Source organism: Rhinoderma darwinii, chromosome 3 (genome assembly GCF_050947455.1).
Source record: "Rhinoderma darwinii isolate aRhiDar2 chromosome 3, aRhiDar2.hap1, whole genome shotgun sequence".
Taxonomy (NCBI): Eukaryota; Metazoa; Chordata; class Amphibia; order Anura; family Rhinodermatidae; genus Rhinoderma; species Rhinoderma darwinii.
Genome location: NC_134689.1, coordinates 177,629,695 through 177,656,181, shown reverse-complemented (window position 1 = coordinate 177,656,181; position 26,487 = coordinate 177,629,695). Strand labels below are relative to the sequence as shown.

At 43.0% G+C, this 26,487-nt stretch overlaps 2 protein-coding genes across 6 annotated transcripts in view; one reads left to right on the top strand and one right to left on the bottom strand.

Moving 5' to 3' along the window:
- ZNF277 (zinc finger protein 277) overlaps nucleotides 1-16,876 on the bottom strand; it is a 72,828-nt gene extending 55,952 nt beyond the window's left edge. For both annotated transcript variants that reach the window (XR_012882394.1, XM_075857087.1), the window contains exon 1: nucleotides 16,477-16,876. Coding sequence is in view for 1 of the 2 variants with exons in the window: in XM_075857087.1 (XP_075713202.1) it covers nucleotides 16,477-16,504 (28 nt within the window). In the remaining variant the exon portion in view is untranslated. The remainder of the gene's footprint in view (nucleotides 1-16,476) is intronic.
- DOCK4 (dedicator of cytokinesis 4) overlaps nucleotides 16,805-26,487 on the top strand; it is a 376,034-nt gene continuing 366,351 nt past the window's right edge. For 2 of the 4 annotated variants that reach the window (XM_075857083.1, XM_075857082.1), the window contains exon 1: nucleotides 16,805-17,465. In XM_075857083.1, the coding sequence (XP_075713198.1) occupies nucleotides 17,429-17,465 (37 nt within the window). In that variant the 5' untranslated portion in view covers nucleotides 16,805-17,428. The remainder of the gene's footprint in view (nucleotides 17,466-26,487) is intronic. The other 2 variants (XM_075857085.1, XM_075857084.1) reach the window with 1 other exon arrangement.

Genomic DNA, 26,487 nt, shown 5'->3' with positions numbered 1-26,487 from the left:
AACAAAAATTAAAAGTAATGTTAAATAAAAAAATCAAAAACAAAAAACTATATATACATATTCGTATCGTCGCGACTGTACTAATCTGCACAACAAATTTATAGTGTCATTTAGGATGTGTACACTGTAAAAAATATTTAAACTGCTTTCTTTCACTTATTAATGTGAGGCACGAGGTGTTATGAATTTGTACCTCCATGTGCCTCACATTAATAGTAATTAGCCCCATCATGTACCTCACACATTAACCCAATGTGGTCCATTATGACTGTGAGAAACATGATGGGGCTAATTACTCTAAGGGTATGTTCACACGCACTGTTTTCAGACGTAATTCGGGCGTTTTACGCCTCGATTTATGCCTGAAAAAACGCCCCTAATACGCCTACAAACATCTGCCCATTGCTTTCAATGGGAATTACGATGTTCTGTTCCCACAAGCCTTTATTCTACGCGTAAAATGACGGCTCGTCAAAAGAAGTGCAGGACAATTCTTGGGACTTTTTGGAGGCGTTTTTCATTGACTACATTGAAAAACAGCTCCAAAAATGGCCGTAAAAAAGGCAGCGAAAAACGAGAGTTGTTAAAAAAACGTCTGAAAATCAGGAGCAGTTTTCGCCTGAAAACCGCTCCGTATTTTCAGACGTTTCTGCTCACTGCGTGTGCACGTACCCTCAAAGAGAACCTTTCACCAGTCCATACATAAATGTGCAGCTGAGTGTACCATGTAATAATAGGTACTGCTGCAAAAACCTTGGGTCACTTTAATCCATGTTTCTAGCCTCCTCCGTTATTTAGATATCGGTGCCGTTTAACTTGGCGCCCGATATGTAAATAACCCCCTGAACGGTCAATGGGGCGTTTCTTTTATAGTAAATGGCGGGGGGGGGGCGTGATACTTACCAATCAGCTACGGACAGTATCAGAGCGTCTGTGCTGTGTGATCTGTCTTGTGAGATCAAAACAGTCTTGTCGTCCTTGTCTGCCGAGAGCTGAAGAGAGAATTAGAGCGTGCATGCAGTCTTAAAACTGAACTATGTTGAAAGTGAAATGCGCCAAATTTGGCGCATCTCTGACTGTTCTAGAAACACAGCCAATGGTTTCCGTTTGTCTCTGTTGTGCAAGGGTTCCGTCGTTTTGACGGAATCAATAGCGTAGTCAGCTACTATTTTTGGGGTTTTTAATTTTTTGTTTTTCTCCTGCCCGCAATGCAAAAGCCATACATTTTTTAATTGTTCCATCGACATAGCCATATGAGGACTTGTTTTTTTTGTGGGACGAGTTCTAATTTCTAATGGCACTATTTGGTGTACCATATAATGCACTGGGAAGCTGAAAAGGTCATTACGTCCGTAATTGATGGACGTATTTCGGCCGCAAGTCCTGGACCGAACACAGTGCAGGGAGCCGGGCTCCTAGCATCATAGTTATGTACGATGCTAGGAGTCCCTGCCTCTCCGTGGAACTACTGTCCTGTACTGAAAACATGATTACAGTACGGGACAGTTGTCCTGCAGCGAGGCAGGGACTCCTAGTGTCGTACATAAGTATGATGCTAGGAGCCCGGCTCCCTGCAGTGTGTTCGGTCCAGGACTTGCAGCCGAAATACGTCCGTCAATTACTGATGTAATGACCTCGTGTGAATCCAGCCTTAGGGTATGTTCACATGTACACGTCCGATACGCATGAAATTACGGCGCTGTTTTCAGGCGAAAATAGCTCTTGAATTACAGACGTAACGGCATGTGCAGGCGTTTTTCGCAGCGTCCATTACGAACGTAATTGGAGCTGTTTTTCTATGGAGTCAATGAAAAGCGGCTCCAATTAGGTCTCAAGAAGTGACAGGCACTTCTTTGACGCGTGCGTCTTTTTTACGCGCCATCTTTCGACAGCGACGCATAAAAATAAAGCCCATCTGCACAGTACATCGTAAAACCCATTCAAATGAATGGGCAGATGTTTGCCGACGCTTTGGAGCCGTATTTTCGGGCGTAATTCGAGGCGTAAAACACCCGAATTACGTCCGTAAATAGGGCGTGTGAACATACCCTAAAGGTGGCGGACCTGAGGGCCTTCATCAGGCACCCAGGCTGCCATGCCAACTAACGGCACCCCCAATCTCACCACGGGGAGGCCATTGGAACGTTACAGGGGGTCGCCCCCCTGTTTTTAGTCATTTAAATGCCGCGGTCGCAATTGACCACGGCATTTCACGGGTTAAACTAGCGGGATCACGCTCGTTACCCGGAAGTGCCGGCTGTAATACACCGCCGACACGCTCGTCCTATGGAAAAACAGCAATTCTGGGTCTGCGATATACATTTATATATATATATATATATTGTAACATTACTTTATGGAAAAACTGGAAAGGAGGGCTTTTTGGAACTTTTTGGTATATTAAAAAAATAAATAAAAATAAAAAAAATCTACAAAACGTTATTTACCTCTTTTTTTTTTTTTAGTTCTCCTTGGGGACTCAAACAAAGAATATCAAGCAACATCGCCTTTGTATTGCAGTGTATGGTACTCTCAACCGATCATTAGCGAACAGACACGAAGCGGCTGAGCGCTCACGCGAGTGCTTCGTTCTAGCAATTGGTGGGGGTCTCAGTGCTTGGACCCCCACCAATCCAAACTTCTGACATGTCACTATGACGTCAGAAGTTTGTCAAACATTTAGCTACACTTTAAACTGTTCATGTATTTTATTAAGAACATTGAGTAAACATCCACAGTGCAGGGTGAAAAAGTGAAACATTTAGAATTTCCTGGATCTGCATTCATTACTAGTAAACCGTGGTCTGATTGTTGTCTAAGTCACAATGTAACTAAACTAATAACACAAAACAGTTGTACTGTTCATGTCTGTTATTGAGCACATAGAGTAAACATCCACAGGGTGAAAAGTGAACCTCTGTATTAACCCCTGCCCGCCGCAGCCCTTTTTCAGATTTTCATTTTCGCTTTTTCCTCCCCACATTCCAGAAGCCATAGCGTCTTGATTTTTCCGTCGATATAGTCCTATGAGGGCTTGATTTTTGCGGGACGAGTTGTAGTTTTTCGTAGCACCATTTATTTTGCCGTATAATGTACTAGGAAACGGGAAAAAAATTATTTGTGGGGTAGAAAATGAAAAAAACAGCGATTCCTACATGGTTTTTACTGAATTCACTGTTCAATTAAAACAACATGTCAACTTTATTCTGCGGGTCAATACGATTACGCCGATACCAAATATGTAGTTTTTTCTATATTTTACTACTTTTACAAGTAAAAACCTAAGTGAAAAAAAGAAAATTTATTTTGTGTCGCCAAATTCCGAGAGCCATAACTTTTTTATTTTTCCGTCGATTAAGTGGTATGAGGGCTTATTTTTTGCGAGATAAGCTGTAGTTTTTAATAATACCATTTTTGTGTAAATGCGATGGTTTGATCGCTTTTTATTTAATTTTTTGCGGGAGATTAGGTGACCAAAAAATAGACATTCTGGCGTTTACAATTTTTTTTTTTTACGGCGTTCACTGTGCGGGTTAAATAATGATATATTGTAATAGTTCAGACTTTTACGGATGCGGCGATACCAATTATGTTTATTTTTTTTAATATGCTCTAGGGGGAAAATGGCAAGTTTTTTTTTTTTTACTTTTAATTTTTTTTTATACAAAAAAAACAACTCATTTTTACTTTTTTTATTAGTCCCCCTAGGGGACTTCAACCAGCGATTGTTAGATCGCTTGCACGATATACTGCAATACTAATGTATTGCAGTATATCGTGATTCTGACAGGCATCTATTAAGCCCTGCCAGAGGCAGGGCTTAATAGGTGTACAAAGATGGCGGATCTGGGGGCGTTCATTAAGCACCCAGGCAGCCATAGCAACCATCGCCCCCCCGCGATTGCATTGCGGGGGGCATGATGAGCTGTTACAGGGGGTCGCCCCCCTCTTTCTGAGGATTTAAATGCTGCGGTCGGTATTGACCGCGGCATTTAACTAGTTAAACTAGCAGGATCACGCTCGAGCGCGATACCGCTAGTTACAGCCGACACCGGCATCGTATGGAATGAGCTCACTGCGTGAGCCCGCTCCATACTTCCCCTACCCGACTTTGGCGTATGGATACGTCAAATGTCGGGAAGGGGTTAAGGACTTATCCAACAGTTAATTGGCAAAAGGTGTTTCAATTAAGGAAATTAGATTGGAAGTGTGGGTTTCAAAGGGGCTTTGCCCATTAAATAAGGCACACAAAGCCTGGTTACTGACAAATCTGTTCTCAACAAAGATTGGTTGGTGTAAACAATGCCTCGAGGCAAACAACTTTCAGAAGACGGGTCATAGAGACGCATGAAGCTGGAAAACGTTACAAAAGCATTACTAAAGACCTGGGGAATCATAAAAAATTCAGGACTGTTGCTACTCTTCCTAGGAGTGGGCATCCTGTTAAAATCACGCCAAGAGCACAATGGATAATCCTAAAAAGAAGTGATAAAGAACCCACCTACTGAAGACTCTACAAACTACAAAAACCTGGAGACGCACTAAACTGGTGAGCTGGAGCTTTCCTCCCTTTACTATTTCTACAAAAACCTCTGTTCATGTGTTCACTATTCGAAAAACACTGAACAAGAATAGTGTTCAAGGAAGGACACCACGAAGAAAGCTGCTGCTGCCCAAAGAAAAAAAAACAGTATCAAGTTTGCCCGAGACCACCTGGATGTTCCACAATGCTTATGGGAAAATTATGTATGGACTGATTACACAAAAGTGTAACTTTTTTGTAAAAATGTACAATGCTATGTTTGGAGGGGGGAAAAAAACATTGCACACCTAAATCACCATGATGGTTTGGGAATGCTTTGCGATCAGTGAGGGAACAATGAATTCAAAAGGTGTATGAAAACATTTTAAAGGAGAACGTAAGGGCAGCAGTCCATGACGTCAAGCCGAAGAGACGACTGGCGATGCAACAAGACAAGGACCCAAAGCACACAAGTAAATCATGGATTACAAATTGGCAATAATTAGGCAGAACATGAATTTAGCCTTATGGCTTAGAACTCAATTTCCACAATAGCTTCATAGAGTTCAATAAAGCTTTTCCAGAAAAGAAGTGTACTGCATGTGTAATGAAACATAGAATCCGTCTTCTGTATGTAAATACACATATTTTAGCAGCTGATAGAATGCAAAAAGAGAATACTACAAAAAAAAGCATCCCGGCTTAAACGGGTAGTTTGATCAGAAACATGTCCTTTCAGAAAGAAGCTGCCACGGTGATCAACTGATTTTGGCATGGGGGAGCCAGGCATTCCCCCTACAGCAGCTTAAAATTGCATACGGATAGGGGTTGACCTCATGTGACTATCTAGTTACTTCCAATATGCTGTTTTTTGGTTTGTTTTTTTTTATCAAGTACACATGACTTCTTTTTAGCCACACTGTAAATATTAAAAAAAAATAATCTTAATTTACATTCGTGTGCGTTCTGTTGTAAAGTATTATGTAAACATGCACATTTTTTTACAGAGCATAATGCCTTAAAAAGAAAATATTTCTCCAATAATGGCTAAAGCATATTCATTTATATATAGAAGGTGCATAGTAGCATGAACTATAAAGGGCTTTACTAGCTATGTTTAATGTTATCTAGCGCGTGGGTGCTCTGGTAACATGACTGTTGGTAACAAGTGTTGCCATGGCAAGCCAGCAACTGGAAACACAAAGCGTACAGAAATAAAATAAATACATAGATCTACTTTTTTAGTCTTTATTTTCTAAGTGGCCTATTGGTGGTTCTAAAAAGCACAGTAGTCTCCACTTTTCAGCGCCCTAAAAAAATATCCAGGCAAAACCTGCAAAAGATGTGCCACAAGGATGCACTTTTGCCATGTTTGCACATTAGAAGGCTACTGGTATGCCACAGTATACAACCGTATACTGTTTTTTGGTATGCAGGTATGTACGTCATATGGCCCTAAACATGGTGTATAATTTGTATGTCATCTCTTTTCACAATTCCATAATTTTTTTTTTTCCAGTTTGGCTCAACGGGCTGAATAAAACATATTATACTGACCAGGTTACTAAACTGGCATAACTTCATATTACTTCTACTACTACTTACCCATCTCCTAGATCAAAGGAAAAGCAAGTGTCAACCAAATCTGTTCCTAGTGATTGTCCCTCTCAGGTCCAAAATCCAAGACTACCCCATGAAGTTCAGGGCTTTTCATTGGTTTATCAATTAGGTCGGATTCTCCTTAGCACATGGGCATTTTTGTTCTCCTTGTGTTGTATGGAATCTTACACCACCACAACATATGACACTTTATAAATTCTTATTAAAAAAACGTGGTCAGATTTGCAGTGTGGAACTAAAAGTCCCTGCACCTGCAAACAACTCTCATCCCATCTGACCATGGAGTGCTGGTCTAATCGTGGAATTGTATGATTTGTTATTATAGCTTACATTACAATGCTATATTCCAGTGTAAAGTCTTATTATGTAACCAACTAGTAAGATCTAATGTCTCATGCTTTAACCGAATGAAGCAGGAAGGTTTTAAAAAATGTCAATCACTTACATGATAAAATAGGAATGTGAAACCGAAATAAATAGAAATAGGAGACCATAATATTAGCCCAGTCTGACTTAACCATCTAAAATATCTACAGTTGTACCAATGACATTGTGTGAGAATGACAGTCCTGCAGCTCTGTGGCATCATTTATCACAGGAAAGCTTCATACCAGTGCACATAATACTGAAGGCAACTGCTGAGAAATGTCTTCTGAACTACCGTCCAAAAATAACCATAGAATAACATGGCCAGACACTACAGTATGAGAGTACCACTGGAAAGCCGACATTTCTATGCTATAAAAAATAAATACAATACAGATGTGTCTATTTCTTTAACCTAAGAAATAAACTATTCATAGTGGCATCTACAGGATTCATATAAAAGGTAAACATTGTGGGGGATATACATCCCCTCTCAGAGTTTAGGGGTCTATCCACCGCATCCATTTAAAAGCCAGTTGACTTGGTGGCGCATCGATTCACCGGACAGGACTACGCTACCCGTCCAGCCGTACTAGTGACATTGTACACAGTGGATGTGATCCAGAGAGAGCTGTAATCTGTCCTGCTATTGTCCATGCAGGGGTCTGTGTAGCCACCTACATCCTGTGTGGTTGATGGTACAGTGCCCTGCGTAAAGGAGTAAACCTTTGAACATAAAGAGATCTTTCTAAATGATCACTATTGCAATTCAAGGTAGGATGGCAAATTTGTAATTTATTAAACATATACTTAACATAGAAAAATATGTCATTAATATCTGTCAAATAAAGAAATTAGACAAATTTGCTCCAACAGAAGGTTGCAAAAATGAGTAGACCCTTGATTAAATGCAACACATAAGTCATATACTAGTACTTAATATGTCCTCCATAACTTAGAAGTACTGCGCTGACCCTTCTTGGCATAAAGTGTACAAGTTTATGACATATTGTCCCGTCTATCCACTCCTTCAGGATGGCCTACATATTGTCATGTCTATTTCACTCTTTAAGGATGACCTCCTTGAGTGCCGTGATATGCCTCTTCAAAATACCCCACAGGTGCCCAATAGGATTGAGGTTGGATGGCATACTTGACCAATGCAACACTTTCACCTTCCTCTTATTTAGGAATGCTGCAGCGGCCTTGGAAGAAAGTTTTAAGGAAATGATCCTAGTTGAAAATTGTTGATGACAAAAGAGAAGGTAGTATTCTTCTCTTTCAGGATTTTGCAGTATATCTGGGAATTCATGATGTCATCGATGAAGTACAATTACCCTACACCTTTACCACTCCTATAGCCAAAAACTTTACCACCGCCTGGAGATCATGCACTTTACCATACTCATCCCCCTTGCAACTTCATACATTCAGGATGCCATCAGGACCTCAAAGATTGACTTTGGTCTCATCAGACCAGAGTATGGATTCCCAAAAGTCTTGACCTTTAATAATATAAACCTTGTAAAGCTAAACTGGCTTTCTTGTGCCTTGTCTTTATGAATAGACAATAGCCATGCATTCCACTTCTATACAGGTTGCGTCTTACTGTGTGCGATGAAATAGTCACTCCAGTTTGGCTTGCTATAGCTTTTGCCAGCACTGAGGCACTTGCTCAGCAATTCTCCTGCACTTTTCTCAGCAAAACTCATCACGAGGTGAAAGCGTACGCCAATGGCCTGAAAGTTTCACTGAATTTGTCATTAGAGCATCTTTTTTTAACTTTTGCTAATTCTCTCCCATGTGGTACCATTGTTGTCAGCATTCAAGGGAACCTGTCACGTTGAACATACTGTGGGAAATTATACTCATAAGTGCGCTGGAGTTCAATGAGCCAAAATTTATTAAGGAATGTGCGCGCCTCTTAATAAATTCGGCACATCTTTGGCTGTCCATGCGGCTGAAATTAAAATATACACCTGCTATGAGCAATTTCTGTCCATGTCAGTCCGTAGGAGGTGATAAATTAACTATAGTTTTTCTTAGTTTCCTTTGGACTGATTTATGCGAATATCTAACTGATAAATACATTGCTACTGCTATTGTGTGATAAAAATAGAAGCCTGGTAAAACACAATCTGCAGAATTTCTGTTCTATGTGATTCCAACTTAAAAATGGGGTCCATCGGAGCTCCGGGATTCCAGTATTTTGGACACCAAGAATAGAGCTGCATGCTGCGCTACTGATGCCATCACAAGTGCCGGAGCCTCCTATTTATTTATATAATAAAGACTATAGAGAATAGCAATACAGCTCCTGTCTTGTTTATTGTAAGTCGTAGAAGGAGTAATAGTATCACTAGAATCTAACCATATTCTCATTTAGAAGCTGTTGCCTTGGAGTTTTCTGCCTTGTTACACATAACAGAAGGATTAAGGGGAAAATGTGAAAATGATGAAAACAGACAACTTATTTCATAGCTTGTGCGGTAGATCAACTCCCACTCGCAATATCATTTACAATCCAGATTGTTGGTAGGTAAGGGGCATACAAGTGTGCCACTTCTGATTCTTATCAAGTGGGCTTCAGGCATTAGAAAACACACTCCTGTGTGATGCGCCTGTAAATCTTAGTTCTATTAGGGCATATAGAGATAATGGGAGTGGTGGAGGGGGTTGTGCTCAAATTGGTATAGTATACTCTTTATTATTATTAAAAACACATCTTCTGGACAGTATCTAGACCAGGGGTCTCAAGCACGCGGCCCCTGGGGCTGTCATCTGCGGCCCGCGGGACACAGAGCCGCTAGTATCGGCTCTGCTCCGAGACTCTGGAATTCCCTGACATCGCTGTCCACATATGAACAGCGATGTCTGGGGTTTCCCCAGAGCCGGAGTCCCGAGCAGAGCGCTGGTGTCGGCTCTGCTCCGGGACTCTGTGGAATTCCCTGACATCGCTGCCCATATGTGGACAGTGTGTCAGGGTCTTCCCCATAGCGGAGTCCCGGGCAGAGCGCTAGTATAGGCTCTGCTCCGGGACGCTGCAGAATTCCCTGACATCGCTGTCCATACATCGACAATGATGTCAGGGGCTTCCCCAGAGCAGGAGTCCCAGTGATGTCAGGAGCACAGCTGGAGTCCCAGGAAGAGCCTACTAGCGCTCTGCCTGGGACTCCAGCTCTGGGCAAGCCCCTGACATCACTGGGGCAGCCTCTACAGAGGGCACTGTGGCAGCCTCTACAGAGGGCACTGTGGCAGCCTCTACAGAGGGCACTGTGGCAGCCTCTACAGAGGGCACTGTGGCGTTATCTACAAGTGGGTGTGTGGCAGTATCTGAAGAGGACACTGGCATTATCTAGTGGTGTGTTGCATTATCTACAGAGGGCACTGTGGCCTTATCTACAGAGGGCACTGTGGCCTTATCTACAGAGGGCACTGCGGCCTTATCTACAGAGGGCACTGCGGCCTTATCTACAGAGGGCACTGCGGCCTTATCTACAGAGGGCACTGCGGCCTTATCTACAGAGGGCACTGCGGCCTTATCTACAGAGGGCACTGCGGCCTTATCTACCGAGGGCACTGCGGCCTTATCTACCGAGGGCACTGCGGCCTTATCTACCGAGGGCACTGCGGCCTTATCTACCGAGGGCACTGCGGCAGCATCTACCGAGGGCACTGCGGCAGCATCCACCGAGGGCACTGCGGCAGCATCCACCGAGGGCACTGCGGCAGCATCCACCGAGGGCACTGCGGCAGCATCCACCGAGGGCACTGCGGCAGCATCCACCGAGGGCACTGCGGCAGCATCCAGAGGGCACTGCGGCACTATCTAAAAAGGGGCTGCCCAATCTTGACATGTGTGCTAACTGAGCCGCCGGACTGCATTTAGCGACACTTAAACTGGATTGTTGAAATAAGCACGTGGAGAAATATCTCAAATTTTAAACCTAGCGCTATTATTATAGTAATGTAGTATTATTATAGTAATATAGTGTTATAGTAGTTCAAATAACTAATTGATTAAAAATAATTTTGTATTGTATCAAATTTGAAAGTAATGCGGCCGTCAACTTCCCATTTTTTCTATATGCGGCCCACTTACCCGGCCGAGTTTGAGACCCCTGATCTAGACTATGTATGGACACAATCCATAGACCAAGGGAATGGGAACACCCAGTTTTCAAGTAATTCAAAACATTTCCAGGAGGAATAACAGAGGAACAGCACACCAGAGAGTTCTAAGAAAACATGCTCCAGAACTGTTATTTTATGGGGAATGCAGGTAATTACTAAAACAGACATGTCAGGAGGGATGAAAGGGCCTCTTTAAAAGAATCCTAAAAACTCACTTATATTTACTATTCCTAAAAAGGGTTGTCCCACAATTAAATTTCTTTATTAGGCTGGGTTCACACAGTTATTTGCAGGAGGAAATTCTGCCTCAAAATTCTGTTTGGAATTTTGAGGCAGATTTTCCTCTGCCTGCACACCGATTTTGAGCGTCGCGGGCATAAAACGCCACGAAATACACTTTCTCTGCCTCCCATTGATGTCAATAGGAGGTCAGAGGCGTAAACGCCCGAAGATAGGGCATGTCCCTCCTTTCTCCCACGAGACGGTTTTACCGCTCGTGGGAAAAAACCACCTCCGCCTCCCATTGAAATCAATGGGAGGCATTTTCGGCCGTTTTTTGGCGACTTTTGCGGCGCGGTTTCCGCGCCAAAGAACTTGTCAGAATACTCCATGTGAACTTAGATTTGCAAAACAGAAAAATTTTCATTTGGTATCAATTAAAAAAAAAAAAAATCTCCTGTGTCTAGATATTCCTGTTCCAACGTTGTTATAGTGCCCCCTAGTGTTCTTTTGATTCCCTCTAGAACAGGGGTCTGCGACCAGGTTGTAAAATCACGACTCCCAGCATGCCCTGACAGGCGCAGCCGACCGCTCCCCTAGAAGATGAATCTAGAATGTTCAGTGCCAGTGGACAGACATGGCCAGTAGCTCAGTCCCACTTTACTTGTCTACACAGGTGGCTGAGTAATTTGTGCAATGCGTTTGCAATGCTAAGACTCATGCCCACTCTGGTGTACCCGATCCATTCACATTATAGTAGCTGGTTGCCAGGGTTACCAAGAGCCGAAAGTGCAGCTGTTTTCTGGCATTATTTTGATGACACCAATAAAGGTGTTAAATAAATGATTAATAATGTTAAAGGGTTATTCCCAAGTTGAGTCACATTTTTTTTTTTAATGCATCCTAAACCTAACTAAAATTCTAATCCTAGTGTTGTTAAAAACATTCCTTCATTAACTACCTTTTTTTCCAAGTTGATAACTCATATAGGGCTGGTTATCGTTTATAAAAGGGGGCGTGAGCGGCTCGATGTCAATCAAACCGCTCTGCACAGTGCGCACTCCCGACGTTGCTAGATAAAACTAGTTCTAGAAGCATCGGGAGAACGATCGTCTCCATCTGTGCGAACACCTGTAACAACTCCACTCTCAGCACCACTGCCCCCCCTCGCGATCAGCTCCTTACACCCCCCTCGCTGCAACAACGCCCCCCTCTTTGCAACCCCCTGCCCTCCTCATGGCCCCAATGCCCTCCCTCTCGATAAGCTGCATCACCCCCTCGCAGGAACACGTCCCCCCACCTATGTGAACACCTGTAACAACTGGAGCCGACCACTGATGCATCCACTCGAGAGGTGGCCGGGCCGGTATCTAATGCAGATGCACTGATATGCGCGTTCACGACAACACTGACATCCTCTTCTAAGGACGGAGAGGATATCATTGCGCAAGCGGGGCCACCTCTAAAGGAAATCAGCGGTGGCCGGATCCCTAGGTAACGAGCAATAAACATAGAGGGACTGACAGTAAGATGGATATCTCTCAAAGTACAGCATTTAAAAACAAGGTGGTATTTATAAAAATGCCTTTTATGTTGTTAAGCTTTATAGGTATATTTATCAAGATGGGAATACCCCTTGAATATAGTGATGTACGCCTAGTAGACTTTATTAAAGAAAAAACATGTTGCATTATTTTGACATTTTCATTGCTTGAATTCTACTTTTTGTTTTACATTTATTCCACAATATTGGCTTAAATTAAATGTATTGTTAGAAAATGTAATTTTTGAAATCAGGTTTTTATTTTTGGTGGTGTTTACTTATGTGATTTTCTATCTGAAAGAAAATATGAACATATTCCAAGGGAATGGGGAACAGACTGAAGTGCGTGTGTACTGAACAGTGCATGTGCAGTATTCTCTCAATTATAAGAGAATGGGATATTTTCCGGCCCAATACGCTTATATTCAGTAAAAGGGATTTTCTCATAATGATCATTTAGCCTCTCTCCATCGACTATCTCCGGCAGTCCAATAGAAAGTGAATAAAGAGGCAGAGCATTCGCTCCATTCTCATAGGGCTCTCCGGGAACCCTGTTCTAGGGGTCGGTGGGGGTCCCAGCGGTCAGACTCCACTGACCAGACATTTATCACCTATTCTGTGGATAGGTGATAAATGATCATTATGAGAAAACCCGTTTAAAGAAACTTTTCACATGATGTCAAGACTAAATAGCTATATCCAGCACGGACATTTTCTTCTCAAAACAATCCCAACAGTAGTGGGGGTGACCGCTGTCCACATGATGTTCAACTACCGCTTCTCTGCTGCGGTAACATGGGGAAAGTAATGTTTTTTAGTAGTTTTCCCACCCCTCCTTTCTAGAAAGTGGCCAGGGTGGAATATAATTATAAAATGTCACATATTTCACCTATCATAAAACAGCCCAGGTCTTCCAATGAGTCTACTGGGTAAGAATAATGTGAAATATAAAAATAATGGTAGAATAGCTTTATGGGTTTACTATTTATGCATGGATACACTATATTGCTTAAAGCGGTATTCCCATGTCAGACATTTATGGCATATCTACAGGATAAGGCCTCATGCACACAAACTTATTTTTTCCTGACGTAAATACGGGTCCGGTGTCACCAGTATTCCACCCGTACTTACGGATCCGTTTTCTCTGCACTAATCGGCAGCCCCTTCTCTCTATCGGTGCTGGAAAGAGAGAAGGGGCAGCCCTTTCGGGCAGAGTTTCCCCAGCAATTGAAAGTAAAAGAAGTTCATACGTACCATTGTCTTGGTGATGCGTCCCTCTTGACATCCAGTTTGACCTCCCTGGATGACGCGGCAATCCATGTTACCGCTGCAATCCCGGGAGGCCGGACTGGAGGAAGAGGCAGGTAAGTTAACTTTTAATACTATTAACTCCAGCGGTAGTCACTGTCCCGGCTGCTGAAAGAGTTACTGCCGATCAGTTAACGCTTTCAGCACCCTGGACAGTGACTATCCCCTGACGTCGCCTAGCAACGCTCCCGTAATTACGGGTGCACACACGTAGCCACCCGTAATTACGGGAGCCCCATAGACTTCTATGTGCCTGCCTGTGCCGTTATTACGGCCTGAAAAAGGACATGTTCCATATTTTTCAACAGCACGGGCACCTTCCTGTAAGCCAATAGAAGTCTATGTGCCCGTAATTACGTGTGCATGGGCCTAAAGGTTTAATAGATGCGTGTCCCAGATGAGAACGGGAGTCACCTGATCCGGCTGGTAAGTTGGCCGTCGATTCCAGACAAGGACTAAGTGAAGAGGTGGCTGCTGACGATTCACAGCTTTCTCCATATTACTGGGCATAGAGTGCAAACAATAAGGCACTGGATCAGTCCACAAAGCATGCAGCGGTGACACACCCTCTGTGCAATGTACAGGTGTCCTGTACATTGCACAGAGAGTGGGAAAGAGAGGAACATGTATAGACTTGAGCGCCTATGCAATACTTACACCCCCAACCCCCTTCAAAACCGCTGATAACCTGGGGTGTGGGGAGTGGGACATCCACTGATCAGATATTGATGGTCTATCCTGAGAGTCCTAAGGCTGGGTTCACACTGAGTTTTTTGTAGGCGGAAAATCTGCCTCAAAATTCCGCCATTGTGCGCCGCGGGCGCAAAACGCTGCGAAATACGCTTTCTCTGCCTCCCATTGAAGTCAATGGGAGGTCAGAGGCGTAATCGCGCAAAGATAAGGCATGTCCCTTCTTTCTCCCGCGAGACTGTTTTACCGCTCGCGGGAAAAAGACGCCTCCGCCTCCCATTGAAATCAATGGGAGGCATTTTTGGGCCGTTTTTGACGAGTTTTGCCGCGCGGTTCCGCGTCAAAAAACTCTGTGTGAACCCAGCCTTAAACCCACCCCAATGTATATTTAGGGTGTGGATTAAGGCTAGCTGTCCAAGCAATCAGGGAACCAAATATCAGGTGCTCAGCAGCACCCTGGAGAGAAGACAGGAGCAGTTTTCACCCCTTCTGTCTCTTTGTTCTCACATGCACAGCGTTCCACGAGCAAAGTATGAAATAGAGGCAAAGACTGATCACATGCTTATAGGGATACCAATAACTGGAGGCTCCTGCTGGGACCCAGCACGGCCCAAAGTCACGCAGAGTTTTCAGGCGTATTTCGGGCGTAAGCGGCCCAAAATACGCCTTGAAAAACGCTGGCTAAACACCTACAACCATCTGCCCATTGAATTCAATGGGAAAAACAGCGTTTAGTTCAGACGGGCATTCATCGATGTCGCGGTTTTAAAAAAACGGCATGTAAAAAACCTCCCCGTAAAAAGAAGGAGCATGTCACTTCTTGAGCCGTTTTTGGAGCCGATTTTCATTGTGCCAATGGCAAAACAGCTCAAAACACCAACTCAAGGGCTGGATTCAAACTGAGTTTTGTGCAGGCAGATTTTGCTCTGCCTGCACACCGATTTTCGCTGCGTCTTTCACCCATTCGTTTGAGCGCCGCAGGCAGAAAACGCAGCGAAATAGGCTTTCTCTGCCTTCCATTGATGTCAATGGGAGGTCAGAGGCGTAAACGCCCGAAGATAGGAAATGTCCTTTCTTTTTCCCGCGAGATGGTTTTTCCACTCACGGGAAAAAACGCCTCCGCCTCCCGTTGCAATCAATGGGAGGCATTTTTGGGCGCGTTTTCCACGTCATTAAACGTGTCAAAAAACTCTGTGAGAACTGGGCCAAAAACTGTTTTTGGCTACAAAAACGGCTGAATATCAGGGACTGTTATTCCTTGAAAACAGTTTTGTCATTTTCAACCGTTTTTGATTTTGCGTGTGAACATACCATAAGGGTCCGTTCACACGTTGCATAAACAGTGCAGATTTTCCGCAAACTGAATTCATTGCGAAAAATCAGCAGCAAATATAGTAGCAGCAAAGTGGATAAGATAAAACAAATCTCATCCACACGCTGCGTAAATGCTGAGCGGAAAAAACGCTCAGTAACGGACCTGCGGCGTTGTATGTATTCCGCAACATGTCAATTGTATTTGTGCAAATGCAGGTTTTACCCATTGAATTTAATGGGGAGGTAAAACCCGCAACAAATAGCAGTTGCGTTTTTAGCGCCAGGTTCGCAGCGATTCCGCCGTACAAAACGCAACTCAGAAAAAAATAAAAATCTTATACTTACCTTGGAGTCTGTGTTTCTTCCTCCAGGCCGGCCTCCTGGGATAATGTTTCATCCCATGTGACCACTGCAGCCAATCACAGGCTGCTAGCAGGCCGGCTAAGTGCTGCAGTTTAAAAACTGCACCACAGTTGACTATAAATACAGCACTGCATGCTGCGCTATTTTTTTGGGCAAATATGGCGAAATCTTTAACAGAGCCTCCAACGCACACATGAACTCAGTCTAACACGTGCATTACAAACTATTAAATGGTGTCTGGACCTAAACCAGTTATAATATTCCATAAAGATCTAGAATTGTAATGTTTACTTGTCAAAAGTCTCCACAGCCTGGGCTGCAGTGCTACATAAACGTAAAGCACAGCTGGACTGCAGTGCGCAGGACATGGACATACTCCACATTACTAAAGTACCTTCCATGTTGCTGCTGGCCTCTGCCATGCTGCCACGGCTTCCGGGAGTGGTACAGGACAGGCTACACGGACACTGATAGGAGCCGCTCACATGGTGGGGGCAGGACGAGTTCTGGAGGGCGGGCCCATGTGGCTGTCAATCACCAGGATAGGCGGTCCATGCGGCTGTCAATCACCTGGCTCCTACTGTGGTGTAATACTTGTATGAGGTTTGCGTAACCCGCTACACTGTGTATGGCGTAACCTGCACTCCGTTATTTCACCTCACTACTGAAGTAAACAGGCGGCCCTCCGTATGACAGCCCTGCCCATCATTGCTGTGTACGCCAGAACTGACACTTCCTGTGCATTGCGCTGGTTTGTACTACATATCCCGGCGTGCATCGCTCCGGCAGCCTGCAGCGTTGCTTTGCTCCTGGTTACCAGAACAATAAGCCCACTGCTGCCTGTGAGCTAGGCTGGCAGATAACGGTGTGCATGACGCATGCTCCTGCCCGTAGCTAAACAAGGCACCCTCCATGTAACACTGGCACAGGAATGAAGAGCACAGGAGGCAGACCCATTCTAAACACTAGTGCACTGGTTAGACTGCTGCACAGGTAACTGCACGTTAGTGTAGCTATGCCAGGCATGTGAGTCAGCTGGCACACACTGGAGCAGTAAAAAGCACAGAGCGCCAGGCAGTGGCACAACTCAGGGCAAGCGTTATACACATGCCGGGGCTGCCAGCATCCTTGGCACACATACACATGACTTGCATTGTGTGAGGAGCCGCTGACACACCAGTCCCCGCATCCTTTCGACCACTGACAGGAGAGGGGGACTCATACACAAAGACAGGGTAGAGGAGGAGGGGGCAGAGGAAGCCGACCCGGGGAGCAGCTCTGTCACTGACGCCGGGCGAGGATGTCCCGCTTCTCCTGATTCAAGGACGTGGAGCAGCACTGCAGACATGTGGAGACCCTCGGAACACGAGAAATACGGTATCGGTGAGTAGTGCAGAGCTGCGTACAAATACGGTGTCGGTGTGTACAGTGTACAAATACGGCGTCGGTGTGTGTGCAGTGTACAAATACGGCGTCGGTGAATAGTGCAGTACAGTGTACAAATACGGCGTCGGTGTGTGTGCAGTGTACAAATACGGCGTCGGTGAGTAGTGCAGTGTACAAATACGGCGTTGGTGAATAGTGCAGTACAGTGTACAAATACGGCGTCGGTGTGTGCAGTATACAAATACGGCGTCGGTGAATAGTGTAGTGTACAGATACGTCGTCGGTGAGTAGTGCAGTGTACGGTCAGCTGTCACCTGGACGGAGCTGCTCTTATTATTGTCACTACTCACATAGCTGCACTGCTTGATCTCTATAGGAGAATGCATACTGCTGCCGCCTGTATGTACGTATGTGTCATATCTGCTGTCTCAGCACCCGAGTGTAGTGTGGTACACACGGGCAGCACTAGGGCATGACATTCCTGCCATCATCCCAGAACTGCAACTTTACTGAATGTGTAAACAAAGAGGCTGTCATTGGGTTAACCTAATGCCAACAAAGAGGCACAGTTTTCTGGATGGACAGTGGCAGTCCTATACCCTGGCAGAGCTACATACACAATTATTCCTCTGATGGGTTGCTTTTTATGTGATTATGACAGAAGACTGCGGGGGAATACCTCTAGATAACCCATCTGGAATCTTCATTTATCTATTGCAGTCATTTTACCAGCTTTACTAAATGCCATGAATTGGGGAATCTTGTGTAATGTTGTTGTATCTGCCACTGTTACTGGTTTTTCCTACAGATGTGGTTAATATTGATCTGATTTTGGCATTTTTATATATTTGTACATAGTTCTTTACTGCCTGTTCTGTGTGTTATTTAGTGTATTACCCCCTTGGTTTTGAGCATGGCCTTCAAATCATTGCTTGTTGTCATTCTTGAGAGGAGTCCTTTTAGGAAAATGAAATTCTCTATGGCTTGTGGGCATTGGAAGTGAACAATTACCAGTCAGTGATCCAGGAGTTTCTTTGTATTGTTCCCCTGCATGCCTTTTGTTATTGCTTTTGTTTGTTTGTGCTGAGGGAAGTGTTGTGATTGTTGACATGATGTGAGGTCTGTTCCATGGGATGTCATTTAGCAAGTCCCGCCTATCGCTCTCCCAGCAAATGAACCCCTTAGAAAACCCATCACAGACCTCCTTTGTACTTTGTGGCACATATTATCCGAATATATTACTGCTTGCTTTAGCTGTGGAAACAATGGCTGTATATCAGTTTGCCAGGGCATGGGCCATTAACTTATATGGCATGAAAGCGGTTAATGTTGGTGGTGGGTAATAATATACAGAGCTCTTCAATATCCGTTGCTCATTTCCTATGGACTGTTACCATCTGCCCTGCTTTCTCTGTGGTTGCAGTCTTGTAAAAATAAGCACCATAGCATTTTGTGTTAGTCATCCTTCAATAAAAGAGTCATTTTATATGTTGAGCTCCTTGTATTACCATGTATTTATTATTTTGCTATTTTTGGTTAGAATAGTCCCTTTTTTTTTTTTATCTGGGGATTATTTAAAAAAAAAAAGTAAGAAATAAAAGTTCTGCCTTATTCTAATGATGTGTGATGTAGGTTAAGCTTATGGACCAGTTTCCATCTTTAGTTTTATAGTCTCTACAATATGATTTCTTCTGGGTATGTGGTCACTAGACTTGTGTTCTCTATTCATGATGCTCTACAGGCCATGTGAAGACATATGTTATGGGGTCATGTAGATCTGTGGAGTTTATAAATCATTGTATACAGGGAGTAATGCTGGGAGTCCATTCTTGATATGGTGACATTGAGGAGGGGGCTTAGGGAGCTGCTCCTGGAATGGTATGTGGAAGCCAAGCAGTTTATTTCAGGCAGCTTATTCTGTAGTCATCCAGGGAGCTGTCTTTGTCTTTGGTGCTGTTCTGTATGTGGAAATCATTCATGTATCTCTCTGTAGTATAATGCATTACGAGACGAGGTTGCAAAATATATATATATATAATCAGCTCAGTTTAAGAGTTGCAAAGTGGTTGAGAATATAAAGCGCTGGCTGTTAACACTATAGACTATGTGAGCTGCCATACAGTGTCTCAGAGCATCTGCTATTACAGTACATAATGCTGCATGTGTTGATATTTCTATATTTGTCTGATGTTCCAAACATGCTTGATATTTTGAAAATACTTTACTTGTAATAAACAATAATGGCACTGTACTTTTAGGGTATGTTCACACATATTCTACTTTTGTTTCATGTCGAGCCATTTACTTGTCATCACAGCTGGCAAGGAATCCTTTCCAAGGCAGAATGGAATTTAAACCTTTAATCCACATTATTTTTATGACGTTGACTGTTAAAGGGAGTCTGTCACCAGAAATTTGCCTATCAAACCAGCAGCACAGTAATATAGTGGAGCCTGACCCGAATCTAAAGCTTTTCTTAATTTTTCAGATGCGTGGCTCAGTTGCAGTGAAAATCACTTTATTCCTTATATGCAAATTAGCATTTTGGAGCAACGAGGGCGTCACCATTGCTCCAAACTCCTCTACCTACACTGCCTGTCAATCAATGAAAGAAGGGAGGGAGGGAGGGTCGGACTGGGGATAGAAGGTAGATGAGTTTGGAGCAACGGTGACGCCCTTGTTGCTCCAAAAAGCTCATTTGCATATAAGGAATAAAGTGATTTTCGCTGCAATTCAGGCACTCAGCTGAAAAACGAAAACCGTGTTATAGAGGCTCCACTATATTGCTGTGCTGCTGGTTTGATAGGCACATTTATGGTGACAGGTTCCCTTTAAAGAACTGTTATGCAATACATTAAGGGGGTAATCCCATCTTGAATATCCAATTGGAAGAAATATTTTTTCACATACAATCCTTTTTCTAAAGCGCTGTATTCAAGAGATCTTCTTACCAACTTCCATTGGCAACTTCGTTGTTTTTTCAGTGTTACTCCTGGACACGGCTAACACTGGTCTCTGTAAATGGTGGCCAGTCTTGCGCCAATCTACTCCATCTTCTCCACTGCTCCCAGCCTTTTTATTGGGATTGTTCATATCTTGTGCATAAGTACTAGCTCCTGGCTCCGCTACCACCAGGGCAGCAGTTCCAAGTACAGATGTTGAAGTGCACATTGAGACCTGGCTCAGTATTTAAAAAATATATCAATGTTTCATATTGATCATGTCTTTAGTCCGTCACATGACCTTGGACAGGATTGTATCCACTGGAAGTAAATAAATAACAAGCAGAGATCTTGATAACTGTAAGGAGTTTTTGCAGAAAGTATATTGGTAAATTGTACAACTTTTAATTATATGAAAATTAACATTAATTTACTGAAACCAGACAACCAAAATGATGTTCTAATGGCACTCACAGGTTGCTTTTAAGCTGGTTTAGGGGGTATCAACAAAACCAGAGACGGGAAAACCCCTATAAGACAATTTGTATAAATAGTTTTATAATATTGAATCACATTCATAACTAACATCCCCTGATCACAGCTGATAATGGCCCCACTTTCTATATGCAACTATGAAGCAGCCACAATAGTTGCTTTTTCATGTTATTTTCTTGCAGTAGTGCACTCCACACCAATTGTCCGCATTGTAAGGGGTGTAGCGAAGGGGGAGGCAATTGGGGGCATGTGCCAACGGGAAATCGGGGGCCAATGTGCTACTTTGCATTGGCCAGGATATTTAGATACAGGATGGGGGCAGGAATCTGAACCTTTGCACTCGGTGAAGGAAAGACTAGCTAGAGTATGGCTCTAAACGGTCTGTTTATCTGGAATGTCTAGGCTTCCATTCACCATATACATTAGTTCTCCATATACATGTCAGTGGTGTTCACCAACCACTAGATCTCATTTTAATTTGGTTGGGGAAAATTGGCTTTAATATAACATTTATTCCCCTTTCTTGCTGCTTTGCCTCATCATATCGATGGGACACATACATGAGGATACTCTTTGATAACAAAAAGCAAACTAAGAAGCTCAACTATATGGTCCTACCAATATAGCATTAAAGCACATATAATAATACAATATCTATATGTCATTTCACCATAGAATAAAGATAGCTGATAGTTTACAATGTGCTACAGTATTATTCTATTTACTCCACAATATGAATGTATTTGTATAGTATGTGTAATATGCTAAGATGCACAATTCACAATATTACACTGTAAGATGTTTATTGTGTATGAATCATTTGTATACTATTCCTGGTCTTCGTGTGTGTGGTTTTCTAGTTGGTATAGAAATATTTAGACACTTGAAAGCATTACCTAAGTTGTTCATTTACCACTATACAGCCTCCTAAAATGTATGTGAAGGCTCCTGCTAGAGAGGATGGTTTGTGTCTAGCATAGTACTAGGCTATTGGAAGCAGATGGTGTTACAGTGATGTGCTCTGCACATTCAATGTGCGTGACTGCTGTGTTTTGACTTGCTCAGTAATCTTCAGATTCCTTTGCACCAGGTGACTTCTGCTCCTTATAGCCCTGATTTGTTATAGCTATTTAGATATTGGGGATGAAAAAAGCTGCGTAGCTTAAGTTATAGAGCGAGGTCAGGTTCAGACATGGTGTCTTTTTCCACTTTTATGTTTGTGCTTAGAAATATATATTTTTCTCTTATACAATGCTTTGTTGCGTTTGTTATGGGCATTTGTAATGCATCCTGTTTTCTTTTGATTGCCGCGTGCTCTAGGTGTGACATTTTTGTGGCGGTCTAACCTATTTAATGGGTAAAAATGTGACATTTTAAATGTACAAACACACATATATTTTCCCATAGACTTTTACTGGAATGATGTCTGTAATAAAAAAAATTGTATTGGCAATTGCAACAAAAAACATGTTAGATTTGCAATCTCCACATATCGCACTTGTGTGAAACTAGGCTTAGACTGAACTGAAGGCTTAGCTAAAGTAGGAGGGTAGTTAAAGTGTACCTAACTTTTCAGGTGGCTTTTCAGAATAAGCTGTCATATGTGTGTACTTGAGGAATAACACTATTTCTGACCATTATATGATTTGCAGAAGTCATTTTATTTTTTTTAGCAGCTTTCCCCTCTTCAGACTCTCTCTCTAATTCTCAGTTTCCTCTAAACTAGTCGGCGGAGCCTAACGGCTACCTTGTCTCCTATACACAGCACACATAGAGAAGAGGAGAACTCTTCTCTCCTATCTCTATTATATATATATATATATATATATATGAGTGAGATAGAACACTTACCAGCAGCCTGTGTCTCCTCTCTGCTCCTGCTTCCCCCTCCCCTCTCTGTATGGGAAGCATGTCAGTGTTTCTTTGCTCCCTTCTGCTTCTCCCCCTCTCCATAGACTTCTATCAATAGCTTGTGAAGAGACACTCCCCCATTTCATGCAGTTCATCTCCACTGCTCTGTAACTTAAAGAGGCTCTGTCACCAGATTAAAAATGCCCTATCTCCTACATCATTTTATCGGCGCTGGAATGTAGTTAACAGCAGTGTTTTTTATTTTGAGAAACAATCTTTTTTCAGCAAGTTATGACCTTTACTACATTTATGCAAATTAGTTTCTTAATGCCCAAGTGGGCGTGTTTTAACTTTTAACCAAGTGGGCGTTTTACAAAGAAGTGTATGACGCTGACCAATCGACATCATACACTTCTCTCCATTACACCGAAGCTTGTTTCACTGAACAGCGTGATCTCGTGTGACGTCACTTCCGCCCACAGGTCCTTCGTCTCTAAGGAGTTCTATATGCTTACCTGCACTGTGTGATGCTGCCTCCTCCGCTGCTGCTGCTGTACGTTTAACTTCTCATACGCCTAGAGACGATCTATGTTCAGTCTTCAGACGCAGGGATGAAGGACCTGTGGGTGGAAGTGATGTCACAGCGTGGTCTCGCAAGATCACGCTGTTCAATGAAACAAGCTTGGGTGTAATGGAGAGAAGTGTATGACGCTGATTAGTCAGCGTCATACACCTCTTTGTAATACGCCCACTTGGTTAAAAGTTAAAAAACGCTCACTTGGGCATTAAGAAACGAATTTGCATAAATGTAGTAAAGGTCATAACTTGCTGAAAAAAGATTGTTTCTCAAAATAAAAAAACACTGCTGTTAACTACATTCCAGTGCCGATAAAATGATGTAGGAGATAGGGCATTTTTAATCTGGTGACAGAGCCTCTTTAGGGTATGTTCACACGTAGTCAACCAAAACGTCTGAAAATCCAGAGCTGTTTTCAAGGGAAAACAGACCCTGCTTTTCAGACGTTTTTTACCAACTCGCATTTTTACCAACTCATTTTTTTACCAACTCGTTTTTGGAGCTGTTTTCATTGGAGTCTATGAGAAAACAGCTCCAAAAACGTCTGAAAGAAGTGTCCTGCACTTCTTTTGACGAGGCTGTATTTTTACGAGTCGTCGTTTGACAGCTGTCAAACGACGACGCGTAAATAACAGGTCGTCTGCACAGTACGTCGGCAAACCCATTCAAATGAATGGCCAGATGTTTGCCGACGTATTGCAGCCCTATTTTCAGACGTAAAACGAGGCATAATACGCCTCGTATACGTCTGAAATTTGGCCGTGTGAACATACCCTAAAGATGGATTTTGCTTGATAACAAGGGGTGGACAGCAGACTAAGGGAAACACCTAGTGGTAGTAACATCACACAGAATTTGCATGGATAAAACAACTACATTTTAACAGTAAGTAAATGAGAAAGTTGATATGTATAAGGTATACTACAAGATTAGCATAAGTTTTAAAAGTTACTATCCATTTAAAGAAGAATTAGTCATTATAAGATGTGTGGCTAGAATGTATTTTATGTTGTATGTGCCTTTAAGGCCCCATGCCCACTTCAGTTTTTTCCTTCAGGGTGCTAGCCGTTTTTCTGACGGCTAGCACACTGACCCATTAATTTCAATGGGGCCATGCACACTTCAGTTTTTTTGACGGTCCCGTTGCTCCGTTCCGATCCAAAGTAGAGCATGTGCCATCCGTGTACCGTCCGTGTGTGACGGAGCCGTTGCCTAGCAACGGGCGGGCGGGCAGAAAAACATAACAGAAATATCACACTAATCGGCAGCCACTTGTCTCTATCAATCACTGATAGAGAAAAGAGGCTGCTGATTAAAAATAAAATAAAAATCAGTTCATACTTACCCGGTCGTTGTCTTGGTGACGAGTCCCTCTTCTTCCTCCAGTCCGACATTCCAGAATGAAGCGGCAGCCTGTGATTGGCTGCAGAGGCCGCTGCAGCCTGTGATTGGCTGCAGAGGCGGTCACGTGGGATGAAGCGTCATCCCTGGAGGCCGGCCTTCTGACGTCATCCTGACGTGCGTGACCGCCACTACAGCCTGTGATTGGCTGCAGCGGTGACATGGATGAAACGTCATCGCTGGAGGCCGGACAGGAGGAAAGTAAGTATGAATTTTTTTTTTATTTTTTTTTTATTACATTATTATTGTATTTTCCGAGCGCCAAGTATGGTACTGTCCAGGGTGCTGAAAGAGTTACCGCCGATAAGTGCAGCCCATTAACTATTTCAGCACCCTGGACAGTACCATGCTCGGCGCACGGAAACACGGAGTGCACATGGTAGTTTACACGGCCGCTAAAACGGACACACAGATCCGTCAAAAACGGCCGTGAAAACCGTGCCGGAAGTGTGCACGAGGCCATACTGTAAGGTCTCATCTTGGATGTCAACTGTTGTCCTTCTCACTTATCCATTATGGCAAAAATGTTATCTTAATATGTAAATGCTGTGTATTGTGTTTTGGTTTTTTTTGTATTTAGTTTTGTGCTTTTGGCTTACTATCAGTGTAAGAAATAGGTGCCATTCTGTGATTATGCATTATAACTGTTATTTTCCTATATGACAGTTGATACTTGTTTTCTATATACTTTATTTGTATATGAACTGATTTTGTAGTTTTTTATTTTATTTTATTCTTTGTTACACTTTATTATTTTAAATGATTGGTGGACGTTCGCCGGCTGACTATTTCTAGGCATCGTTTACTTGAAGCTTATATTTGGCATTTTTAATATTTGGAGTAGTAATATGTGATGTATTTTTAATGAATTATTAGTATAATTAACTTTAGCTTTTAACATATTTTGGACCGGTGCTTACTCAGGTCAAGAACCCAAAGTTTCAACAGGGTAACTCCCATCATATTTTCACAGCCTGGCATAATAATGGTATTAACGGTTTAAATGCCCTCCTACAGCCCACACTCCATACAATACTCCCCCTGAAGGACCTACAAATGAAATTTCAACATATCCCCATCCCCTTATTTTATTACTTACAGGTACAGAGCTATGCGCAGACTGTGAGTCGGATATCACCAGATGAGTGGACATCACCATTTAGGTCAATGATACTAGAGCCGGGAACACAAACCGGACGGATATCTAGACTGTACAGATTTTCACCCCTCCATAGACTATGGAGCATCTAGTTTGGGTCTGGCCAAGTGGGCAGTAGATGATCCGTCCTTAACCCTTTCTGTTATACTACAAGCCACAACTCCTGCATACAAATTCTTGCCCTCGGCAAGGTATACACAAATGTAGCACAAAGTGGTTCATGGGTTTTTACGAGACATCTGAATTCTTCTTCAAATGTGGACAGACGGAAGCCAATTTGTACCATTGTATGTGGGCATGCCCTCAAATTCAGATATTCTGGGAGAGGGTTGGAGAATTTGCAAGGGCTCATATGACTGGACAGTTTTCTCTGACTTCACAATGGGCAATACTGGCACCTGTGGAAACGGAAATACAGGAACACACTAGACATGAAATTTTCATATTACACATGACAGCAGCAGCTGGTAGGAAGGCAATACTACAGGTCTGGAATTACACCCAGTCCCCACCGCATCCCCGCATTTTCTTAGTCAAATTATATTTTATGATGACGATGGATTGGATGGTGGCCTTTTACCAGAAGGAGAAAAG